Source organism: Semicossyphus pulcher, unplaced genomic scaffold, assembly GCF_022749685.1.
Source record: "Semicossyphus pulcher isolate SPU_LCO1_2020_fin unplaced genomic scaffold, fSemPul1.0.p SCAF_7, whole genome shotgun sequence".
Classification (NCBI taxonomy): Eukaryota; Metazoa; Chordata; class Actinopteri; order Labriformes; family Labridae; genus Semicossyphus; species Semicossyphus pulcher.
The window spans coordinates 13,245,038-13,271,008 of record NW_027211748.1 but is presented as its reverse complement, the minus strand read 5'-3'; the positions used below and the strand labels follow the sequence as shown (position 1 = coordinate 13,271,008).

Here is a 25,971-nt window from a genome sequence, read left to right as displayed (position 1 = left end):
TTTATGCAGATTCTACTTAAAAGTGAGACAGTTTCCGGCTCTGTGAAATCAGACTGTAAGAGTTGAACATGAGCTCACCTTTTTCAAAGATCTCTTTCAGCACTCCTCTCTTGATCAGCTCATCTCGGCTCTGTCGCATTGACATCTTCCTCTCCAAAGCTGAGGGGGGGGAAGAAGAATAAAGTTAAAGTCATTTTCACAATAGTAATAATATTAACCTTTTTCGACAGAATAAAAGCAAACTAATTGTCAATTTTTTTCATATATTTTTACCTGTGATACTTAAAAATACTAGCACCTAACTGACAAACCCAGAAGATAAGACAGGTAACTTTATATTTTTGGTATCAATAACAAACCCCATGAAAAGACCAAAACTAACTGTGTGTTGGTCTTTACTATTCTGTCTGCAGCACAACAGAAGATATATCTTTAAAATAGGTCCCAAATATCTTGTCTTTTGTTCTTTTAAAATGGTTTAATACTCTTAAAACAACTGGGCACCGTAAACTTAAGCAGGTTATTCAGGCAGGAGGAAGCAGGGTCTTTGTTGGGGACTATTTTAAGGAGGGGATTAATACACGATCAGTGGGCTACTCAGTATTTATGGCAGCAGGATACGTGTGGGATTAACTCAAAATAAACTACAGTCCTTGTTGTTGTTGTTGTTGTTGTTGTTGTTGTTGTTGTTGTTGTTGTTGTTGTTGTTGTTGTTGTAATGAGATAACATGTCAACAAGTACACACTCACACTTTTTCAATTTGGTTTTTGACAATAATTAAGGTAAATAGCAAGAATAAGATTATTCAGGCTTCAAATCAATTTATTAATTTGGCCTTTTATAACTTTATTGAGAGAGGAAGGACAGTGGATAGTGTTGAAAACAGGGGAAAAGAGAGTGGGGATGACATGCGGCAAAGGGCCGAGGGTTGGGGGTCAAACCTGGGGCAGCAGCATCGACGACTGTGGCTTATCTATTAGGCATGCGCGATTTAACCGCTGCGCTAAACCGGCGCCCTCTTCATTAGCTTTGCTGATTTGCACAACTTTATACAACGTCATGTATGCATTTGTAATAGGACATCTTTTGATAATTAAAAAAAATATGTAAATTCAAAGCACCTTCAGTCGAGAGAAAGGCAGTATAAAGAGTCTGGATTATGTTGTCAACATCGTCTATGAGACTGTGACTTTCCTCTGAACACCTAAAGCTAAAAAACTAGGTCTCGATTGAGAAACGAGATAAAAGATGGAGCAGATATTCCAACAACACTTCCATAGTAATGCATTATGCACAGGGAAGCATGTCCCATAGCTAATGCTGCTTCTATTTATAGCTTCAAAAGTTGAGGCGCTTAACATCTCCTCTCAGCAGGCTGAACGAAAGAATCATGTAAGTAATTTCAATCTACCCCTGCATAGGAACCAGTTAAGAATGTGAAATGAATATTAGCAACACTGCTCGCGGAGAAACGTCCCTGCAGGCCTCTGTAGCTCTTTCTTAAGAGGGAGGATCACAGACTGTGCCATGTGTGCTTTACATACGACCCAGGAGTCCCGTCCCAGCTCTATCAGAGGGCGCTGTGTTCAATTCTAATACATCCTCAGAGTGGATTTATTAAAATACTGACAGCTTGACCTCTCTTTTCCTTGCCTTTGGTCGAGACACAGTGGATTTAAAACCGACTGCTGAGTCCAAAATTAAAAACACAAATGAGAGTCGTACAAATGTCAGGCGGGGAGGCCTCGGGGGCAGAAATTTGGATACTCTCTGCTCCAGTGTTCGCAGAAGTTATAACCAAGCGCTACGCTCCATTATGAGTTCCTGCAGAGGTTCAATATCACTCTCGGTTTTCAAGGAGAAGCCTGTTTAAGATCAGCTTCAAGGCAGGAATTAGTTCAGCAATGAAACATTCTTGGGGAAAAATATGTGACCAAAATATCACACAAAGAACCCTCTCCTCTGGAGCCCTATGAAGCAGGACATTTAAGAGTTTGAAGTGAAAGGAAATTGCACCATGTGATGCTACTTGGGATGCTAATGCTGCCAGCTCCATGAAAGAGTGATTTTTTTTTTACCCCCCAGAGGCAGCAGATTTATCTTTGGGTTAAGTACATCAAGAGACTTGATTTCTGACAGAGAGAGACTGCAGCCGGTTCACCAGATTGTTTCACCAAAGCACCTCAGGCATCTAGAGGGGGGCAACAATGCACCTCCAGGTACCTGTGCGTTTTAAAGCTTTATTAAAATTTAAAACAGCTCAAAAACTAGAGAGGTTTCTATTAATAATGTCTGAGCAGTACGAGCACAGCGAAAAAAGGCAACCTTGTAGGCACATTGGTATGAGGTACCACCTTTTGATAACTACTATATAGCAAATTAGGCTAACTATGCTAACATGGGCTGCTATAAGAGCATCTAAACCTTAAAGCTCCTGTGAGGAGTTTTTCGCTGGTTATGAAACAGACTGAAATTAATACTGGTTACTCTACAAAAGCAAACCAGACCATCAGCGACAAGATTGATTATTTCTATATAGTAATTTTTAATGCCTGAAGCTGCTGGTGGGGGGTAGGTGTCAGACAAAGCGGTGTACTGCACGCTGCCTTTGTTTACATTTTCCAGGGCAAACATTTAAAGTGAGTGATACATATGACTGTTAAAGAAAGCAGGATGAGATTTTTTGTTAAAAATCACCACTTAAGCATGTACAGGGCAAAATCAGCAAAGAGATAAGAGGTACGGCTTTGTCCACAGGGGGCGCCAAAAGCAACACAAACTGAAAGCTTTAAGGTGACTTCAAAGTTGGTCCTTTATGTTCACATTAAAACACAACGACATAAATCATTCCATGAAATACATTTTAATGCTGTATTTAATTCTAAATTTTGCATAAAGTCAACTCAATTGTTCACTGATATCTCTGTTGTGTAACATCTGAATATGAATCGATTATTCCTTTTGTTTGGCGGTGACAATGTTCGTCACCATCACAGATCTATATAAAAACACCAGCTGAGTGGGGAAAACCCCTGGGCTAAAGGCCGACACTGTGTTGGCACTGCTGTAATAGGCTATGTTCAGGGATTATACTGCTGTTTCATTCAAAATGAAAAGTAATTACTCAAAGCTGTATGACATAACTGCTATGCCAAGGGATGTGCACGGTTATGCAATACCATTAACTCGAAAGCCTCTGCGAGGATATGTCTTCAGAATCGACAGATATTGTTTGCTCGTAAAACAAAAGAAGAAATTGTTAGAATTGATGAGAACACAAGAGTCGCCGTGCGAACGAGCATCGAGTCAGGAGTTAAAACACGGGCTGTTCCTGCAGAAAACATTTTCTTCAATATTTAATGAATAGATTAATAGTGTGCAAGAAGGGGGATTTCAAGTTCATTTCATCAGGAGGGCCCTCTGAGAGACACAACGCAGTGAGTGTGGATAAAAACCAAATATCTAACTTTGATCCTGAATGAGATTAAGTTGGCCGCCACTAGAATGACAAATAATCAGCTTTCACTTTCAAAATAAGAGTCTGCTACTCGTGTGCATGTAGTCTGCAGCCGAGATTGACCAATCTGAACATTAAAAGGAACAATTCGTCCCTGGAGGCCACTGTCAGTCAAAGCTGGTGTTCTCTGTAATCGACAGAAGCAATAATATTTGAAATTGGCGCCATAGCTGTGGAGAAAGTTGTACAGACAGCTCGTGGTTTCGCCCATTGTACACCCAGCGTGCATTGCGCCCCTCCCTCTGAAAGGAACGGCCCAGCGAGAGAAGCTGGCATGAAATACTACTGTTTCGCTGCAGGCAACGGCTCAGAGCGGTACAGAATCCAAAATATGACGAGAATATACCGGTGGATCGTCTAAAAAAACTTCAGGTCTGCAGTCTACATTTGAAACCTGACAATTTTGAACGAGACATGACTCAGTTATAAATGTGGAATGTCTGGGAAGGAAAATAGGAGAGCAGGCAGCGTTTCAAGGCACCTCACGGAACAAATGATTACATGTTACTGTATGTGGTTTTTTTTCAACTAAACACTGCAGACATCGGAGGCAGGCGTCCTAGATTGAGGAAGTGTAGTTTAGCGAGCTCCCTGGCCTCCGCCAGATGACGCATTTTACATAGTCTGGCGGAGGTTTTCCACGACCCATTGGACAAGCTGATAGCGTCCTCCAACAGCACAGAGTGAAATCAAATTTTTTCCTACCATAATGGCGTTAGCTCCCCATAACAGCATGATAGAACTGAGGTTGAAAATCAGCAGACTGGCCCTTTAAGCAAACATTATTATAGTCCTATAAATACCAAAGAAAGAAGCAAACACAATGTTTCATGTATGAAAAGCAGAACCTGTCCTCTAAATAACCTTGCATATCAATCAAGTTCTATTCTGGACCGTCCAGCCCGGCCCGAGTGGTGTCCAACACTCCAGCCACTCAATCTGCAGCAGGATGAGAAGATTAGCCACTCATCAGGGAGACTCAGCTGAGAGCATATTAAATGAAACTGGCATATCTGAGTGCAGCCGGTATTGATATGAGAACGCTACACTTAGTTTTTTACAGAAAATATATTCCACTGCGCAGTGACCCAGATAGTCAGAACACATCCTACCAGCCCTGAGGCTCAGTAGCTCAAAGTGGAGGCCTTTACTGAGGCAATTCTCTCTGCCTGAGCCTCACAAAAACTGTATTAAAACTTTCATGGAGTCTTTTATCAATGAGACTCTCAGGCGTTAAGCCTCGCACGTCAGAAGCTTAACGAGACCTTGACACATATGAAGGCTGAAGCTGGTTTCTTTTGTTTCTCTCTGTCTTTTTAGTAAAAGTTATACACCCCAAATATGACATTAGACGACTTTGTTCTTAAGGATATCTGACTAATTGGATTAAAAACTAAAATGCAGATATAATCAGGCTAACACATGCGTGTTCTTTTGATGAATCTCCTCCTGGTGAGATCTCTTTGTGATAAAGCTCGCTGAGAGAATGCGAGCACGATGAGACAGCATGATAAGACATCCAACTGTCAGACCCTCCCTCGCTCCCTCCTTCCTTCCTTCCTGAGGTGAAGAGTACAGACCCCCGGAGCTGGCCTTCATCTGCTTAATATCACAACACATTCATAATCCTCTACTGTGCTCACTGTCCAATTATGTACGACAACATCTGCACGCCCAGTGGCTGCTCGGCTCCCTGCTGACATGAGAGACATAATCAACAGTAAGACATCGCAGACAACTGCAGAGACAAGAGACGGTACGAAGGGGCATGAGAGGCAAAGATCCCAGCAGTGCAGCAGGAATCAGGACTAAACTTATACAATCTCTCTAATGAGATGAATCACAAGTGAACGTACAGCAAGGTAAACAGGTAGACGAATGAGCCGTCTGGAGATTCCTGCCAGCTGAAAAAATAGAATAAATGAAGTATTGGTTGTAATTATGTTGCAGGAGTCTTCTTATATCTTAAAATTGGGTCAATCCGAACCGGGCTCTCAGGGATAGGAATGAATGGGCGGACATCTTAGCATTTACACATTAAATGAGGGCAGAAGCACAGCAGTAAGAGCCATGTTCCATTTTGAAAACACAAATCAATAATGTGGCTTCAGGTCAACAAAAGTCAATCGATAAGGAGAATTTTGGTTCACCAAAAACAGCGCTCATCACAACAACATGGTACTTAAAACGATTGAAGATTTTCATGTAAATAAATGTCTGTTAAGTCACAACACAATGGTGATTGAGCCTATGGCCCACTGATGAAAGCATTTGCAGGATTACAGACTGGGTGTCTGGTGCAACCTTTGCGGAAAGAAATCCCAAGTGGCGCCCAGTTAGTGACGCGTTTTCCATCACCCAGCAGTGGTTGGTCTGCCAGAGAGGGTTGGCGGAGCTAAGCGGCTGCTTTTCCGGTCTCTGCAAGTGTTGCGAGTAAACAGTAATCTACTATGGCTGAACAAACAAAGAAAAGATCGATGACTACAGATACAGCTTCAACAATAAGTGAAAATCCAAAGAAAAAGAAACAAATTCAACGCTCAGATGAAGGCAATCTAGCAGAACATTCGCCGTCATTTGGAGTCACACATCTGACCAAACAAAACTAGATTAATGGCTGAATCTCCTCTACTACTATAATCTCTACTATTATTTTTTTCCCCATTTCTAGTCATATTAGCCATCGTTTAGATGCCATGCTCCATGTGTTTACTGCTACAGTTCAAAGCCCCTCAGCCACTTCCTGTCATTTTAAATTACCACACTGGCTCCTGTTTGTGCGACTGCTGCTGTTCCACTGCTTGTTGCACGAGTGCAGCCCACATTCCTCTTGTTTTAGGGATTTAAAAGTTGGGTTCGCACTTCTTGATGCAAATTAACAGTGACAGTTTGTGTGCAGCTGCATTAGCATCACTGCGGTGAAAAAAAAAACGGCCTGAGCATGGGAGCTACTTGCAAGACTGCACACCGCCTACAGCTTGAAACAACGCCGAAATTCCACTTAGAGGCCTCAAAAGCGAGATGCGCTGGTAGGTCATAATCCACCATCAAAGAGGATGAATAGAACAATAGTGGCAAAAGTATTTTTTTAGAGACAGCAGCGTTGTGCATACAAAACAAGTGGATAACAAAAGGCATGAAGAGAGCTTTATTCACTCAACTCCACTGTGCATTAGCACCATTGTGAGGGAAAGAAAAGGCCTTTTTGTTGTGCAGCTTTTAATTGTTGTCCTTCACCACAACCGGGGGAGATTCTGCTATCACAGAGCATACATGAATGTACCAACCAACAGAAAACATCATTATGATTGTTTCATTAAGTATGCGCTCTCTGTTAAAATACAGTAAAATGTTAAAGAAATAAACCCCCTCAAGCTTAAAGATGTATTTCGTCGATGCTTCTGTCTAGCTCACAAATCCACTGGGTTCTTCTGAAGAGAAAACGAGAACATTTTGGGGCTGAAAAACAAAATACAGCCAAACAGAACTCTGGGAACACAACAATCAAAGCCTTGCTGAAAGGTTATATCAACCGAAAAAAGTCAAACACAACATGTTTTGTGCTTGTGGAAAGCGATTGAGATGACAAGACATCAAACTGTGATCACATAAGAGACTGTCAAGATCAGCAGTTAAAGGAGCAGTGAGGCAGTCAAAGCAAGATGTGATCAAAGCAGGAAGAGACTGATTCATTCAGCGAATTCACACCTGAAAAATGATAATTTACTAACATCCTGTCCCGCTCACACCAGATTCAGGCCCCTGTGCGATTGCTCATCTTCTCTAAAAAAGTAAGAAATCTTCCTCCAACCCACAAGACGCGTCCTGACAAAGTGTCTCCTCCTGTCCAACAGGCTGACAGAACAATTCAGGATGTGTCAGCCGAGCAAAATAAATACAGCCGCATCTGAAGAGAGCGCGTCCTTCACTCGCCCCTGACAACGCTGTGCCGTGAGATCAAAGGAAGTCTAAAGAGACCTCAAAACATGAAACTCCGACGCTGCACTTTTGCTGAATCAATTTGCTGCATTTTCAATCACCCTGGAGGCTGAAACTTCATACTTTTATTTTCAGCCAAAAAGGATGTACACTGGTTCTTTCCAGAAACCAGACAGAGTGTAAAAATAACAGGAACCACAGGGCACCCACATGTGTTTTTGCTTATATTAACATAATGTAGAATAAACATAAATGTCACGTACCAGCCGAGGTCTGCTTGAACTTCTCACTCTTCTTCTTCCTCCATTTCCACGGCTTGAGGAGGCGCCCCAGAGTGGCAAACTTGCTCCGACGGCGGATGGGTGGAGTGTGGGTGCCAGAGACCAAAGACTCAGAACGCATGGCGGCCAGCCTCTCTACTTCCTCAGCTGTAAGGAGAGAAAAAAAACAGGGTCTAGTTTAGGTGAGGATGCAGAGGAGGTGATATTCTGGTAATCAGGCAGGACAGCTAACAGTGAATGCAGCAGACACTTTCGCTCACAAACATCCAAGCAGCAAGAATCTGTGCCAACTGGCCTCCTGAATACTCTCGTAACTGGATGAGGTTTGGAGAGGATAAACAAACCTGCATATCAGATCGCATTACGCAGGAGTCGGAACAGTTTGAGGCTGCATCACACTGAGTGCTCGGCGTTAGCTTGCCAAAAACACAGCAAACAGACTGATAATAAGCACCTCATTAAGGGCAAATCTTTCGACTCCTCATCAAATATTCACAAGGCCCGGCCCTTCAGACTGTTACGTACTGTTGGACATCAAAAGCAACGACTGCTAAGCAGTTTATACAGACACAAACAAATACTGAAAAAGTGAACGCGTGTTATGTTTGAAAGATGCTGCAATCAAGAGCTACAAACAGCTCTAATTAGAAAAAACAGGACACCAGGGTGCACACAGAGTGGGATTAGAAAACAATATCCCCCAGCTCGAAATACAAATCTCTGATTCAAACAGACTCAGTCGCTTTTTAACTGATCTTAAAACTACAGAACTAATTGAACACAGGCACAGAAGAGACACTAATGTCGTCTTTTTTTTATGCAGTATAAACAATGTAACACGCCCCGACTACAGGCTGAGTGCAAACGTGCAAGAAGCAAAAGAATACCAGAGAATATTCACCAAAAATGGAAGGTTACAAATTTAATGTCTGTACTTTTTGTGCAGCCATTAATTTCCCCTTTATATCTCTACAGTTATAATAATCAAACTGCAGAGATGTTGCTATTGTTGTCACACTTTGGACATGCAACAACAGCATTTTCTTGCATTGCCAGACTTGATCTGATCTTTCAGCTTTTGAACTGATGTTAAATTACTAAATTATTCATCACAGCCAAATAACAGACATTAAAGTAGTCTTTTTGAAGCAGTCTAACCAAGTAACATCCCTTGACTCAAATATTTTAAGATTAATTCTTCTCAGCTAAATTATAAAAACACTCAGGATCATACAAGATACAAGATACAGATTTCTAAATGCAGTATTAAAAACCAACTTACAGCACAATTCTTTTACTTGCTTGTTGGCTTATTTTTGTCCCACTTAAACCATGCTAAGATAAAAATAGTCCCAAATTGCCAGGTGTCAAGATTTATTGCCTTGTGGGATCAAAGATAATACTCTACATTTGACAACAAGAGCAAACATCACCACAGTCAGACAGCATGAAGTCTCTGGAGGCTTCAATGGCTGCCTGTAAGATAGGACACCTATTCAAAAGATTTTCAAAGATATATATATATATATATAGGAGAATAAGAACAGAAACACTTCTAACACTTCCCTTTAGTATGAGTAAACAATACTAACTTTAAAAAACCAACAGAAGCACACACAAGCCTAAGTTTCCCTGAGTGCGTCTGGACACCAGAGCACAGTCTGAACATGCGAGGTGACCTCTAGCACTGCGTGTCTTGACGGTCATCAGTGTCACCACATTGCATCGCATCACCATCAGCCGTGATTTGCGCCGGTTGTTTGTCTTTAGATAATTACATCACATTCGTGATGTTTGCCAACACTGACATATCAGTTTGCAGGGCCGTCGCCTCCCCAGGGTGACGGCCCGACGATGATAAATAATGTGACAGTAATGCAGTGGAAATCAGTCCCACATGGACCATCACTTCAGTGCTCCGTCGCCTCACAGCCAACCATCTTAGCAGTCCTGACACCACACGGCTCTATAAATAGCTCCACAGTCGATGCTAATCGAATCCGGTAGGGATTCAAATGACTTCATTAGAGGTACAGGAGCTGGATGAAGACAGGAAGTGAGTAAGATCAGACAGTGGAGTAACAACCAGCTCTGTAATGTGTGATATAATGATGGGAATACGGCACTTTTAGAAGGTTCTATCTAAAGACATATGTTGTAGCTACCAATCCCTGATACTTTACTGAAATATATATTTGATATTGATGAAAGTAGCATGCTTGGGTGCCTCCTGTGAAGATGAAAACTGTACTGAGTAGACGTACTGTGTTTAATAAGAATCAATCCATTTTACTTGAGCATTTCACGGCAGAAAACGCAGAACCAGAATGTCTACAATTTAAGTGCAAGACCATGGAATTAATTACAATCCTGACGGGGTAAAAACAAGCTCAATCCGCAAACTAAGAAGAAAATAAGGAGAAAATCCTCCTCCAAGAATCCAAGCAGTGATTAAAACATGGTGCTGTTTACAAGGCAGGTGAGTCAGGCACACACGAGCATTTCTATCCCTTCTTTGTCATGTTGCACATAGCCTACAGTCTCCACAACACACACTGATGTTGCTGGTTTTAATTAAAAACACTTGTTTGCATACCAAGATGGCTGAGTGATGATGTAATGACACTGAACTGGAAAGGGCTTTGTGCAAACAGCATGCACCGTTTTCTTCCATTTTAATGACAACTGAACGCTAAACAAGAATAATGTATTAAAAACTTAAGCTTCCCACATCATAAGACAAATACATGAATATATTTGTGGTGCAAACACAACAAGTATCCCTACCCGGGAAGAAGTTCTGATCCAGTCAGAGGCAGTTTCCACAACAGCAACAGTGAATCACTGGTGTTTAAAGGTAAACGCTGACCTACTTATAATACAGAAAATCAACACACAAGCAGACACATGAAGGAAACGCAAAACACATTGAATAAAAGAGTGCAGGGGTGGTTAAATGAAGCTAAAGGCATGAAAATAATGAGGTGGATCCTGGATGGCAGTGTACCGCAGGGCTACTATGGGCGAAACCACGCATGCAGGGCTCGAGCCCGCAGGTACTCACCGTCTTGTGTTTCGTTCCCGCGGCTGCAATTGCTGCAAATGTGCTTTATCTCTTTCCCGATGTGACAATGGATCGTAAAGGGCATGTTGTTGTTGTGGTGCGGATGCTGGCCGTGCCCTTTCTTGTTGCTCAGAGACATGATTTTAACCAGACTGAACGCCTTTTTCTTAGGTTTCTCCACCGCCACGGGCGTGTTTTCTCGGCAGCCCGTAGAGAACCAGGTGCCGTGCATGATGGTGGGCGCGGGATCCACGGTCGGGTAATTGGCCGTCTTGAACATTGTTGCGCGGAAAAATGGAGCAGTGCTTCAGCGCGCGGCGTTTCGACGGTGTGGGTTTGAATTAAAGGGCCATCAATTGAGTCCTACCTGACCTACGGCAGCAGCTTCCATCGAGCCCAAACCTGCTATATTCCCCACACCTTTACCTGAGATCCCAAAATCTGCGCAGTGAAAAAGTCCCTGCTGCTGCCAGATCCAAGCGAGCTAATAATAAAATAGAGGGTGAGTAGTGAATGGCAGTGAGTACCTCTCCCTCCCTGAGCTGTGGACTGCAGTCGGTTGTAGCTAATCCACGATTAGAGGAGCTGAGCAGAGCGCGCCTGTGATTGGCTGCACGGAGCGCTCCTCTAATAGGCCAGTGTGCATGCACGGAGGAAAGTTGCTCGTCTGATAATAGGATTCCAATAACTCTTGTTTTAAGCAGGTTATGTGACTGACCCTTTCTGTGTTTAAAAACAGCGTCAACAGCAAGGCTAAGTTAGGCTAGCAAAACCAAAAATACGTAGAGAGGGTAACAGCTGCAAAAACAGAGAGCTGTGATGTGCTTTTGTCTCATGAACATTTTATTTAATATTTATCTAATCTAAAAAAAATACACGTGTCACTCTAGGTTTGTAAGAACATAGAGATCACGGTAAAAAGGGAATAAAAAGAGAGGAATATAGAGCCACAGATTTGGATAAACTGCTTCACTTAGGCAGTAAATGTAGTACTGACTCTTCAGACTTCTGGGACTATAATGAGCAAGGTAGACAAGATCAAAAACTGAGCTGAATTATTGGAGAATATTTTGTCTAAAAGGGAGAAAACGACCTTGTACTGAATGCTACCATGCCTGTGATCAATGCTCAAGACACCTAATTAAACTAAGATGGTGTACTAGAAATTAGATAGAGGCTTTTTGGTTAAGTAGCTGAACTACTCAATCGTAAAAACATGTTTATTTTTCATAAATTACCTTGAAATCCTCCCCACATTATTTCCCTTTGTGTGAGATGTGAGACTAGGAAGCTTTTGCTGCCAGGAAACAATGACCTCTGGCAGGTCATGTTAACATCTATGTTAACTAATACCATCATTTCCACACATGGCACCAGTGATGCTAAATTAAATACAAAGGCTACAAGTAAGAATTAGAGACAGATTTACATGCAAGAGACAACAGAAGCAGATGCAAAAACAACCTAATAAATAATCTGGGCATAAAAACAGACAAGCGCACAGAGAATTACAATCAAAGAAAAGAAATACAGCAAAGGGACCTTAATCAGCGATCAGAGAGCAGAACACTTCAAATGAGAGGAGCTCAGCCTCAAGTGAAAGCAAAGCATTAAATATTCTTTCTTTACATCACAAACTCCAAATAGCCACTCGCTTGATCCCTGAAGTTACTGAGCACATTTTGGGGCTAATTGATAACATTAATAGCCGGTTAATGAGGCGTTAATCATGGAAAAGATAACCGACCCCAAGGCATTCCCAATCACGTTTTCCTCCAGAGCAGCGGACGGTCGTGGGCTGGGGGTGAGAAACTTTGATGTTCCTTCAATGAGCTGCAGCTTATTCCAGTGACATCAAAGCTCTCTCCAAAATGAGGGACAGAGGCACTTGATTTACTCCCACCACGGTGCAGTGCAGCAGGCAGATGCCCTCATGTTGCCTCTTTTTGGTGCAAAGTTTAACTCTCTGCATTTGCATGCCTTAAAGTTTAGGGAACTCGCAAAAAAAGAGCTATTTTTATGGATGAAAAGAATTATGCAACACCCATATTTATCTCCCGTGAGTGCACATTATTCTGCCTAAAGACCTTAAATGATCTTAAAATGTGCTTAAGGCTGGTGTGGCCTTAAAAGTGTGTTGACATATGTGGGCCTACTTTTTGTAACGCTCGAGCCCACTTCGGCCTCCTTCCTAGTAGATTATTCTAGCAAGAAACAGATAATTAAAGCTACAAGATAGGTCATCTGTCAGCTGCAAGGAGGAACGGCCGCATGTGGCAGTGTGGTTATGTAACTACTGTTACAGGCAGCGCTGATCAGAGCTCTGGCACAACACTTTGGTTAATTCAGAGGAGAGGAAGGGGTGAACATGCATTACTTAATTAGAAAAACTAAATAGACTTAAAAGGCTTAAAAGAAGCAATTTTGACACTCGTGATGCTTTTAAGAGTAACTGTAAAAAACACCTTCAAATCCTGATACTCAAAAATTGTATTCTTTTATTTTGAAAATCTCCCAAATTCCTTATTTCTGTCCGTGCATTGCTGCTGTTTGGATTTATATTGACATTTCAAGCTTTGTTAAACTTAAACAACAACAAAATGAATCAATTACTTGAGGTCAGACCTGGTCAGATGCAACTGGCAAACAGTATTCACCCCTGTCTGGGCCATTAGCTGCCTCCCGCTTCCTGCATTAAAAAAAACATCTTATTAGATGCATTGGAGAGATGGTGTGTTGTCTGTTTTTCAGGGGGATTTAATGGGTTTCATGTGTGAAACTTTGCCTTACTCAGCATAAATCCTGGGATCAGCGCTGGCCTGCAAACAGTATACTTTCATGTGGTTGATGACGTACCTGACACTTGTAACAAACTGTCAAAATAAACTTAAACTCGCACAGTAAGCTCATCCAAAGCTGCTGAGAAGTGTTTGCAAAGCCTCTCTGACTCACATCTGATGGAAATGTTGGCTCGTAGTGTTGTTGCCATGAGCCTCGGTAAATGTTATTTTTCATGTACCACTTAAAAGTCGCACAATATATTTCAATAAATCGTAATTAAAGTGTAAAACAGGTGAATTTTGTTTGAAGAAATTAAACAGTGCTGTTTCTTTAATATTTTGGATTCTGGTTTGAACTGGTTTCCATACATGTGCAGGTTTTTAGGGCTAAACAATCGTATAACTTCCGACTGAGCAGCCTGTCACTACAAATCTGCCGTTCCCGTCCTCCCTGTATCTCTCTGTCTCTTCCCATCTGTCATTCTCTCTCTGCATATTATCTGTCGTTCTCCCTCCTCGTGACACGCACACATTTTCTCCACACTATCTGAAAGAGAATTAATTAGATGGTAAAAGTGCGCTGCATTGCCTTTCCCACTTTTCATATTTGCAGTGGGGAAATGTGACTGATAGTTACGCAATTATAATCTGTAAGGAGAATGATTCCTTACAAGTTTTTTTTATGCGGTTCTTAGCTCCACCTTCAGCATTAAGCTCAATCTTCCTCCTGACAGGCAGCAGTGTAATGTGACGTGGTTACGTAAAGGCCTCAGGCTGCAACACTTGGGGAGTAAAACAGAGATGTACTCATTTTCAAAAGACATCAAACAGGGACACAGAGCAAGAAAAATATCCACTTGTTTTTGTCAACTGTTGTGCACGAGGACAACTTTCCCTCTTGATATTAATAGTCACTGTGAATATAATTCTGACACTGAAGCCAACAGAAATGTTCGTAGAGTTCTGTCACAGACTGTCAGGGATTGTGGTAAGATGCTTAGGACTACGGTCTGAGAAAACTGTAAACAGATGACTGCTCCCTTTTCATCTCTGTTATAATTCACTCCTGCCTGTCTTTTACTCTTGTCCTCTGTCTGTCTTGCCTTGTCTCAATATGTTTTCCCTACTGCTAGATAAACTGACAAGTTTTGAATGCCAGGTGGTAAGACAATATATATTATGTTGTGTAATATAAGTAAAAGTCATGATTATGAAAGATTTTCACAATAAAACTTTGGAAGGTCTGTGAGTCTTTTGAATTCCTACAATAAGCTAATACAAGATCCCATTAGTTATATATATATATAGCTTGCATTAACTCTCCCCCAGTTATATTTCAGAACTTCTCGTACCATATCCTACTTCCTGTCCTCTCCGATCATCTCATCTCGGCCTTCTATCAATCCCATGCTCTAATACCAAAACAAAAGGTGACCGCGCCTTTGCTGTTTTAGCTCCCAACCTCTGGAATCACCTTCCACAATAATCCATCCACAACATTGGATGGATGGTTTCGAGAAGCTGCTAAAATTTGTATAGACAAGCCTTCTTGTAACTCTCCATCCTGCCTTGTCTTTAAGTTTGTTTTCTTTTTTTAGGTTTGATTTTTGACTTGTTTTTGTCTATGTTTATTTTTGTTTCTGTGTTTGTGAAGCACTTTGTAACCTGGTGTTTTAAATAGAGCTCTTTAAATAAAGCTTTACATAGGTAACAGCTAGCATTAAAAAAAATTCAGGTTACATTGTTGTCATAGGCTGTAGAGCATCTCTCATATTGCTTCAATAAATTATGAAATATTTCAAACTCTATATGTATACTGCTACTGTTATATTTAGGTAAGAATTTAGGGTAAGAGATATTGGACCTATAATAGTATAGTTTTATTGAAATAATGTAAATATTAAGTGCCAATAAAACCATTATGTAATCACCAGTATGGTAAATTAACATTATTTAAAAAGTCTACATTATTTACCAATAACTAAGTCTTTATTAGAATATTTTCACTAAAAAGCACACAGAATACTAGAATTGCTGCAGTGCCGATGTGAAAAAGTCCACTCCACTTCAGCGCTGCAAAATTTATACCATGTTACATGTCGCCATCTAGTGGTGTAATTTGGTGACAAATTATTTCACCCTACACAAATATAAGACGAGAGAAAATTAGATCTGTTCTGGAGCTCTCGTGTCTTTTTCATCACAAAACCGAATGCAAGTTATCATGAGTGACTTTTTTTGCTTTCTTTTTTTTTTTTTTTTACCGTAAATATCATTTTATTAGGAGAAATGCTTGTTATTTCAAAAAATGTATGAAATGTGACTTTGGCTTGCACGTTTGAACGTAATGGCGTAATACGTGTCACTCCCAATGAAAAACTGGATACGTCAGACGTAGATTCCATATTCCACACAGTTAGATGTTTTCCAGGGGCTGCGATGTTAGCTAGCATGTTCGTAAAGCCAAAATGAGCAAGCAATTAACGGACCACAGTGAGTGTTTGACACTCATATAAACCTTACTTCCATTCAGTTCGAATTTGCCCAAAGAATAGAAAAAAAGATAGCGTTGCAAAGTGATGTCATAAGGGCTGATATTTAAGAGCTAATTTTAACTGAAACGCTGTGGAATATTGAGACTGCAACAAACGTACCTTTTAATACATGTTCACTCAAGTGAGTGAAAAGAGTTGTCTCTATGCTGTCACCTGAAGGTTTTAACGCATGTGTTTCCTCAGGTTTCCCTCCCCTCTCCTCTCTCCACCTCATCAGCTGGTGTCTGCAGCTCTGCTGGAGATAGTGAAGCAGGGAGCTGTGATGTACTACGGCAGGGGTGGGTAACCCTGCTCATGGAGGGCTACCTTCCTGCTTGTTTTAGGTTTCTCCGCACTCTAACACACCTGATTCTAATGTTTCGCTCATTACCAATCCCCTGAGACGCTTCAGTTGGTTGATAATGAGCAGAGCATTCAAATCAGGTGTGTTAGAGTGCGGAGAAACCTAAAACATGAAGGAAGGTCACCCTCCAGGAGCAGGGTTGCCCACCCCTGTATTACGGTCTGCTGGAGGACTTCATTACTACAGTGTTGGAAACTGCCCCTGAGTTGCTCACCGACACAGAGAGAGTCCAACTAGTAATTGGCCTACGTGCAAAGGTAAGGTAATGTCTTAATAATTATATACTAACTAAATATGCAATAGAGATAAGAGATTCAGCACTTGTCTGCAGTAAAAAGGAACTTAGTTCAGTTACTCAAGTTCTACAACACTTAATGTGACCGCTACAGTTACTCTGAAGAAGAAACATAAGACTTATAATCATTTTCTATAATACATATATTTTTTAGGCCTGATTAAACTAGCCTACCTATTAGTATAAAATTAAAAAATGGCTCCATCTTCAACAGCTCAAATACTGCACATTATGCATCAGTTACTACTGTTTATAATTGTACCTAACTATAGTAATTGCCCTCATAGACAAAAGACACAGAAAAGATCCCAGGGTCAACTACAAAGTAGCATCTCTAGAATTTGTCGAGAATCTATTACAGCTTATACATGCTATCCTATTTCTTATGTATCTGCAATTTTATTATGCAGATTTAGAATGTACACATAAAGTATAAGTGAAAAGTATGAGTAAATCAAACTGCATTAATAATGAATCATTGCAAGTTGGAGTTTATGCAGACTGCAGAAACACAAGGTAAAAGGGGAAGATGTTTAGAGTATGCATTAGAATATCAGAATCAGGGTTTATTGCCAAGAAGGTTTACACATACAAGGAATTTGTTTGGTGTTTTGGTGCAATTATAACAGAACTATAATAAAGATAAGTAAAAGAAAATATAGATAAGTAAAATAGAATAAGCCCTTTAACACAACCAGGAAGTCTAAATAACCCATTTAATGTAAACGCAGCCAGTCCTTTGTTCAGGATGCTTCAGCTGAACAACTCTACACTGAAAGGATCATTTACTTTAAGGATAACTGCTGGACCAAGTAATCTCACCATGCAATGACTCTTCTAAATCCAATGCTTATATGTAATAGAACTACTGTTGTGATGGTTTCAGATGTTTGACAATGCTACTCTGCAGGAAATGTCTTGAAAAATCAAGTCTTCACTTAATGGGTCTGTTTTTCCTTTTACCAACAGGTGGTGCTAGAGATGTGCCACAACGATACAGTTGCCAGCCAGCAGGCCTTTCAGATTCATCTGAGCCAAATAAACACCTACATTACAAACCGGGATGAAGAGGTCGGTGCTTTTGTTGAATGTCCAGCTCTCTTTATGTCTTTTGTATTTACTTATTTACTTCCATTTTTAAGACTTCCAATTCTGACGTCAAAGGGTCAGTTACAAACTACCTGAAGCTTGTTTACACCCTAGTGAAAGATGAATGCCAGAGGGATATCTTTTATCAGTTTGTTTGCACTGTCTTATAATACCTAATATCAAATGGGAAATATGTTTATAATAATTCTAAAAAATAATGTTTCCTGCCATTGTATGGTGTTTGATTTAGTTGGTTAAATGTCTTTCATTGATGAGATGATAGCTTTAATTTCAATTTTTAAATTATGTAGTTTAAAAGGGCGGCTGCAGTTTGTTGTGAAATGTGATAAATGCTTGTTATTCATCCACTTCATTTCTTTCTTCTTATGAAAATCTTCCCGACAGTGTTCAGCCTGAAATATGACTCAGCCCTCGAGTCCCTAATGAGAAAATTCCTCTTATATCTGCAGGAGCTGCTGCCTGTTCCTAACCTTGAACAAGTGGGTACCTGGCAAACAGTAAATAAACAACAAGAAAAACAAAATATTTACAACTCCTCACAGTCGACAGTTTAAGTTAAAAAACTGCACCTTTTAAATGTTCAGCATGTTTGTTAGTGGAGCAAAAAGCTTATACTTGTTGCAAGAGAGTTCTTTTTGGTAACCTGCATGTTAAATCTTGAATCAGTTTCATACTGGATCTGAAATGAATGAAAGTTCTGTTGTAATTAATTCTCTCACCTCCTTAAGTAATCATATCTACGTAAAAGTATATTGTTATGGTAAATGGACTGCACTTAAATAGCACTTTTCTAGTCTTCTGTCCACTCAAAGCACTTTTACACTACATGTCACATTCACCCATTCACACACTGATGGAAAAGGCTTCTATGCAAAGTGCCAATCTCCAGTCAGGAACTGACTACATTCATACACCGAAGGCTATGCCTTTGGGAGCAACTTGAGGTTCAGTCTCTTGCCCAAGGACACTTTGACATGTAGGCTGTAGCAGTCAGGTACTCAAAACTCTTCAGCTGGTACAAAATGCTGCAGCACGTGTGCTGACAAGAACTAGGAAGAGAGATCACATCTCTCCTGTATTGGCCTCTCTGCACTGGTTTCATGTAAAGTCTAGAATAGAATTTAAAATCCTTCTTCTTACTTACAAAGCTCTTAATGGTCAGGCACCATCATATCTTAAAGAGCTCATAGTGCCATATTACCCCTCTAGAACATTGCGCTTCCGGGATGCAGGCCTGCTTGTGGTACCTAAAGTCTCTAAGAGTAGTGTTGGAGGTAGAGCCTTCAATTACCAGGCCCCCCTCCTCTGGAACAATCTACCAGTCAAGGTCCGGGAGGCAGACACCCTCTCTTCTTTTAAGAGTAGACTTAAAACTTTCCTTGTGATAAAGCTTATAGTTAGGGCTGGCTCAGGCTTGGACTAGCCCATAGTTATGCTGCTATAGTTTTAGACTGCCGGGGGGATCTGACACACCAACTTCTCTCTCTCTCCCTCTCTGTGTCTCTGTGTCTCTCTCTCTCTCTCTCTTGTCATATTAATGCAGCTCATTAACTCTGTATCTTCTGGTCCCATTAACATTACTAACCATATATCTTCCCGGGAGTTCTCGTGCTCCCTTGTCTTGTAGGTTCCTGGAGATCGTTTCTGCAGACCACCTGCTGCTGTGGACCTGCTCGACTGCAACAACTACTAACATCAGCCTTCCCCATAGTATCATTATTGTTGCTGCTAATGCTAAATAGTAGACCTGTTGACTTCAACTGTTACAATTACGATTACTATAGCCTTTACCATTACTCTGCTTCTCGCGCTAATTTATTTTTTGCTAATAGTCTACCACTATTATTGGCATTGTAACCATAAGTATGTATGACCTGTTGTTGTTGTTGTTGTAACAAGAACATATGTTGTTGTTGCTCTCTTTGCCTGTCTCTATCCTGCATCTCCTTCTATCCCAATTTTCGGCCCATCCAGTCGAGGCAGACGGCTGTTCAACATGAGTCTGGTTCTGCTCGAGGTTTCTGCCTGTTAAAAGGAAGTTTTTCTGCCAATGTGCAGAATATTGCTAAGTGCTACTCATGGGGATTCATGTTGGGCCTCTCTTTAAATAACATAACAAAGAGTCGGTCTAGACCTGCTCTTTTTGTAAAGTGTCTCGAGATAACTCTGGTTATGATTTGGCGCTATACAAAAAAAATTTGATTGATTGATTGAGGTATTGAACCGCCAACCTTCCAATTAGGAGACGACCAACTCAACCACTGAGCCAATGTACAATCACCAGTTTCCACTAGTTTTCCCTTCTCTGGGAGATGTTGAAATGCATTCTGGGAAATGTAGAAAAGCATTAACTGACTTAAACGTACACAAGGTCTTTACAATAATAACGATATTAACAAAATACCTTTTTCCTAAATACAAGGATCTAGTTACATCCTATACCGGTACTATCTGAAACTGATTTTGAAAGAGTCTGTAGACTTTATAAACCAGTCTAAGCCTTTAAAAAGACTCATTCAGCATCACAAACAGCATGGACACAAAGTTACACAAGGTAATACTAACAGGAATCTTTTTTACTATTTATATTTCTAAAGTTTTACTTACAGAAAATAATAATTTTTTTGTTTTTTTTGTTTTTTTTGTTAGTGTTGTCCTGCTCAGGTGACGACTGCATCCTCGCCAGCCTGTCCTGTCACTTACCAAATATAGACAACGACCAAGGAGACGCTGTTGTAAAATCTGAACCCATGTGGGTCGCGCAAGATTGGCCGAGTGATTACCTACTGAGAAGTGGGTCAAAGAAGGGTGGAGGAGAACTTTAAGGAGCTGAAATCAGAATTGGTGATGAATGTAGAAGAGCATGGACAGCAGTGTGTTGCTGATCCATATGAGGACCAGGCCTCTGTCGAAGTCATTCTTACAAGTTTAGATGAAAGTGAATCAAATGACGATGATCACGTGGACAAAAAGTGGTTTCACCATTTGAAAACTTGCAGGACATCCACAAAGACCTTCAAGTGTGGTGTTTGCGGCAGAGATTTCAGTTCTCGCAGCAAACTAAAGAAGCATAAGATTACCCATAGTGCTTGCATTACAAAGACAGTGACTCAGTCAGATTCTGCAAGTCAAAGTAGCTCTTTTGAGAAGACAAATTTCCATCTTAGACCAAGGACTTGTTCTGAGAATAATGCTTCTACAAGTGAGACTGAGCCATCGTCATCACCATCATTTGCAAGTGCCATAACACATAACCCATCAAATCAGAACAGCCTTCCAAACTCTGAGCTGTCCAATGATGACTGCAGTCGTGTTTGTTATGTCTGTTGCGAGGTTTTCACCGACCAAAAGAACTCTGACAAACACCAGACGATCTGTGTGGCAATTAAAAGACAAGAAGAGACAGACCTACAGTGTTCGATGAGCTTAGCTCATCACTCCAAACCAAACCCTGTTGATAAAACCAGCGAGTCTTTCCCTAGTGAGGCGTCAAATGTGGTACCCCGGGAATCGTTATCTTTTGACTCACTACAAGAGCATAAGTGTAAAAGAAGCAGTCGCGTGAAACAATGCGCAATATGTGGGGAAATATTTACACATTCTATAGATTTGATGAAGCACATGAGATGCCACACTGACGAGAGTCTTTTCCTTTGTTCTCGGTGCGGGAAAGACTTTGAGAGCTTTGAAGACTTTGAGATGCACCAAGAAGGTGAATGCAGAGCTTCAAAGCAGCATTCAAAGGACAATTCCTCAAGAGATGCAAGTAAAAGGAATCAGGATTTTAGTCGTTTCAAGCGATATGACTCTGACCCTGAAAACTGCAGATGCACCAGCAGACTTGAAGGCGTGTAAATCACCTCTAGTGTGGCCAGCGCTTTACTTACTACAAGAGATTCGAGCAGCACCAGATCAAATATTCCACAGCAGCTTCTCAAAGAGAAAAAAAGAAGATGAAGTACTTACTGATCAGTGGGTGTAGTTTCTGTTCAGGTGACAATACCAAGGAAAACCATGCGGAGGAAAGCGCTGAAACAACAGACAGCCAAACTGCAACAACTCCATCCACTGCAGGCGATGCAGGAAGCTCCCCGCTTAAACCCTGCACCGTCAAATGCACCATGTGTAAGAAGAGCTTTTCCAAAATTGTGCTCATGCAAAGACATTACTCCAAGTCGCATGATGTCAGAGGCCCATACCCCTGTTCTTTGTGCAAGAGAACTTTTGAGAGGTTGTGTCAATTAGTCTGACATCAGCAAAACAGAGAGTTGTACCAATGTGCTGCCTGCAATAGATGTTTCAGACAACCAGGATAAAGAAAAAGACATGAAAAAGTTCATACTGCACCAACTAGTGTAACGCCACACATTTGTAAAACTTGTGGGAGAAACTTCAAATATCTCGCTCATCTGGTTCTAAATCGGAGAAAGCATCGAGAACGGCCACCCAGTGTTTGTTCACACTGTGGGAAGCAGTTCAGTACAAAGGAATCCCTGAGAGCGCATATGGTGAGGCACACAGGTGGTTACCCCTGCCCGTTGTGCGGCAAGAAATTCTATCAAAAAACATACCTCACATATCATCTGTATAAAACACACAGGGCAGGAGCCGTACCTCTGTGACACAAGTGGGAAAGGCTGGCTGAATGAGGTTCTACTCAAGCTTCACATGGTTCAGCACACTGACGAAAGCCTGTTTACGTGCAAAGACTGCGGTGTGTCTTACAAAAGGGAATCACATTTGATCTCTCATTACAGAGCCAAACACATTGGGTTGCAGCCATTTGTGTGCGAGGTTTGCAGCAAGGCCTTCGGATTAAACAATGAGCTGAAAAAACACATGATCGTACACACAGGTGAACGGCCAACTTGTGTCCGAGGTGTGGCAAAACATTCGTGAGAAAATATCACCTGTGGAAGCACATTGAAACGCCATGGCTGTAAACTGAGCTTGTGCCGTGTTCGTGTGCCATACAGCGTTTCTGTCTGATATTGGCAATGATGTTCGTTCAGTGAGAATAAAAATGGCTCGGCTTCACAGAGTGTTTCGAATCAAAGTCTTTTCTAAAATGTGCTGATGTCAAGGTTTCTCCAAGGGCTACAAGAAGCTCAAGGCTGTGTGATAGAAGTAGGAGGAGGCAGACTCACAATTTGGATCATTGCTGGTGAATCCAACCCGACGGAAATAACACAGAAAGGTAGTGTTAGAACAACCTGAGAAACAGGCACTCACAGTTGTTATACATACAGTTTTATGCTGCAACATCTGCTGTGACATGCTTAGAAGACACATAAGGGCTTTTCTTGATAACATTTGAATACAGCATTGATTTTGCATACAATTTTTCAACATAGTATAAAGGTAAGACTACTTACATAAATTGTCTTCAAGCATGTCTGTCATACGCTGTGTGGGTTAAGCTTCTAAAAACTGAGGATATCTGGATATTGACTGTCAGACGAAACGAGCACTCCAGACATCAACGTCACTGAGAAGTAGTGACGGACAGGTTTACAATCTTTTTATCTTTATGGACCCGACTAGCAATATATTTATCGTGGAAAAGATTGTCAGATTATTTGATGATGATAATTCGTACGTTTTGCAGCCCTACATGGAAGTCATAGGAACAATTTACAGTCTCACATTTACAGCGTATCATCTATCACTGATGCAAGACGGAGCTATACACTAAATCAAAGCTACACATCCTTTTCTTAAGTAAACCACAATGTAACATGTTTTTACAGAAGCAATAGGGCAGAGATATTGGCTGCAAAAAACAGCCCCTTTCAAAATGATATACATAACATGTTTTGCATTTTAAACTGTTTTGTAGATAGTACTGATATATTCACATACATTATACATTATGACACCTGGGAACACATTTCCGTGTGTTATTATAAGTTATTAGTATCCAAACTAATCAGTGTCATCATCAAAAAGTCAAGGTCAAATGACCATCAAAGATTTCCCAAGCCTCAGACGATGTTGCTTGTGTTGTGTCGTCAATTTACAATAAAATTAATGTCCCTGTTACTTGTTAAATGACTAAACTAGTTAATCAATTATGCCAATTGATAGTGATTAATTTTAGTTGATATACAAAAGAGTTATCCAATAAATCTTTTCAGCACTAGTGTATGTACACCGATCAGCCATAATATATGACCATTGATTATCTTGTCACAATGGCGCCTGTCACTGGGTGGGATATGTTTGGCAGCAAATTAACATTTTGTCCTCGAAGTTAATGTGTTGGAAGCAGGAATAATGGGCAAGTGTGAGAATGTGAGCGACTTTGACAAGGGCCAAATTGTGATGGCCAGACGACTGGGTCAGAGCATGGCCAAAACTGCAGCTCTTGTGGGGTGTTCTAAGTCTCCAGGGGTCAGTACCTACCAAAGGTGGTCCAAGAAAGGAAAACAGGTGAACCAGCAATAGTGTCACGGGCGACCATGGCTCATTGATGCACGTGAGGAGTGAAGGCTGACACGCACCACCTACCTGCAGACCAAGTACACCCCTTCATGGAAACGGTATTCCCTAATGGCAGTGGCCTCTTTCAGCAGGGTAATGCGCCCTGCCACACAGCAAACATGGTTCAGGAATGATATGAGGAACACAACAACAAGTTCAAGGCGTTGACTTGGCCTCCAAATTCCCCAGATCTCAATCCAGTCGAGCATCTGTGGGATGTGCTGGACAAACCTGTTAAAAGGATCTGCTGCTAACATCTTGGTGCCAGATACCACAGCACACCTTCAGAGGTCTAGTGGAGTCCATGTCTTGATGGGTCAGAGCAGTTTTAGCGGAATATACGCTAAAATATTAGGTATGTGGTCATAATGTTGCTGATTGGTGTATGTATACACGACTAACATTGTGCAGCTCTGTTGCACATAAAACATTGCTCCACCAGAGAGCAGTGGTGCTCCACAGACTGCCTCAGTTTCAGCAGCCAGAGTCGAACTGCATTTTATGTAATATATGGATAAATCGACCACTTCCTTATTTCACAGGTTGCATCCCACAAAATGGTGACATGCAGCAGATGTCCATGAATGCCTGCTGAGGTGCAGAGCAAAACAGAAACAAGTGTTGGACTACGGAAAATGTTGAAATTGGAAGCAAAAAATGCTTAATCTTTCATCAGACTTCAGACCTGTTTCATCTGTCTCTTGCTTTTGTTCTACAATGAGCCCTCACTGCAGAGCACAGAGGAACCCTCAGTTTGGGATTTTCCACTTTGTCTGCTAATTAGGAAACAGTGTTGCAGTGAAGGTGATCGAGGGTGACAGACAGCAGCTTTTTTTTGGGGGGGGGGGGGAGGAACGTCTCTGTAATGACTGCGCAGTAGGGATGCCAGGATGTTTGTGGTAGTCCTGTTTAATGACAGGAAATAAGGGAACACTGTCATCCAAGAGTGTCGTAAAGGGGCTGTGGACAGGATGTGCTATACAAAAGCAGATTTTAAAGCAATAAGGTTTAGTTATACGCTCACAAAATCGCACTACTTGACAGCAAGCAAGCGAAAGTGGAAAGAAGAAATTCCACAAAATGAAAGCAATCTTCAGCGAGCTGTGCAACGCATACTGGTAGGCAGGCTGTGCAGCTCCTCTGGGATGTTCTGGCTGTCTCCGTCTGCACAGAGACACAGATTTTTCTCTGACTGAAGCCTCCATCTGTCCTGCCCTCTTTTGATGAACAGACTCAGTACAGTAAAGAGTGGACAGTTAGCTGAAGAGCTTTGTCCCTACCCTCTGTCTGACCTCCTCCGGCTCTGCTGAAGTTAGGAGCAATATGTCCTGGGTTCAGGCACAGGTAGCTCTGCATTATGTAACATTTCACAACAGAGAGTTTTCTGAGTTACTGATGAGCAATTACTGCTGTCGCATGTGCAGGTGTTACTACAGAATAGTTGAAAGGATCCATACCATCGTGTCATTTTAAACTTGTAATGCCTTCTTGTGCATGCGATGGTTCTCAGTCATCAGGGTCAAAGTTTAATCCGGAAGGCAACTGGACTTGATTGAAGTTCTTGAAGATGTTAGGCCCCTCATCTGAAAAGCTTCTTCACTTC

General features: G+C 41.2%; 1 protein-coding gene across 4 annotated transcripts in view; it reads right to left on the bottom strand.

Annotated features, from left to right (window-relative positions):
- Window positions 1-25,971, bottom strand: part of LOC138612054 (phosphatase and actin regulator 1-like) — a 55,304-nt gene that overhangs the window by 21,442 nt on the left and 7,891 nt on the right. For 2 of the 4 annotated variants that reach the window (XM_069685355.1, XM_069685353.1), the window contains exons 1-3: window positions 10,803-11,336; window positions 7,721-7,885; window positions 79-159 (exon numbers count right to left, since the gene is read on the bottom strand). In XM_069685355.1, the coding sequence (XP_069541456.1) occupies window positions 79-159; window positions 7,721-7,885; window positions 10,803-11,082 (526 nt within the window). In that variant the 5' untranslated portion in view covers window positions 11,083-11,336. Of the gene's footprint in view, window positions 1-78; window positions 160-7,720; window positions 7,886-10,802; window positions 11,337-25,971 lie in introns of those variants that run through there. The other 2 variants (XM_069685354.1, XM_069685356.1) reach the window with 1 other exon arrangement.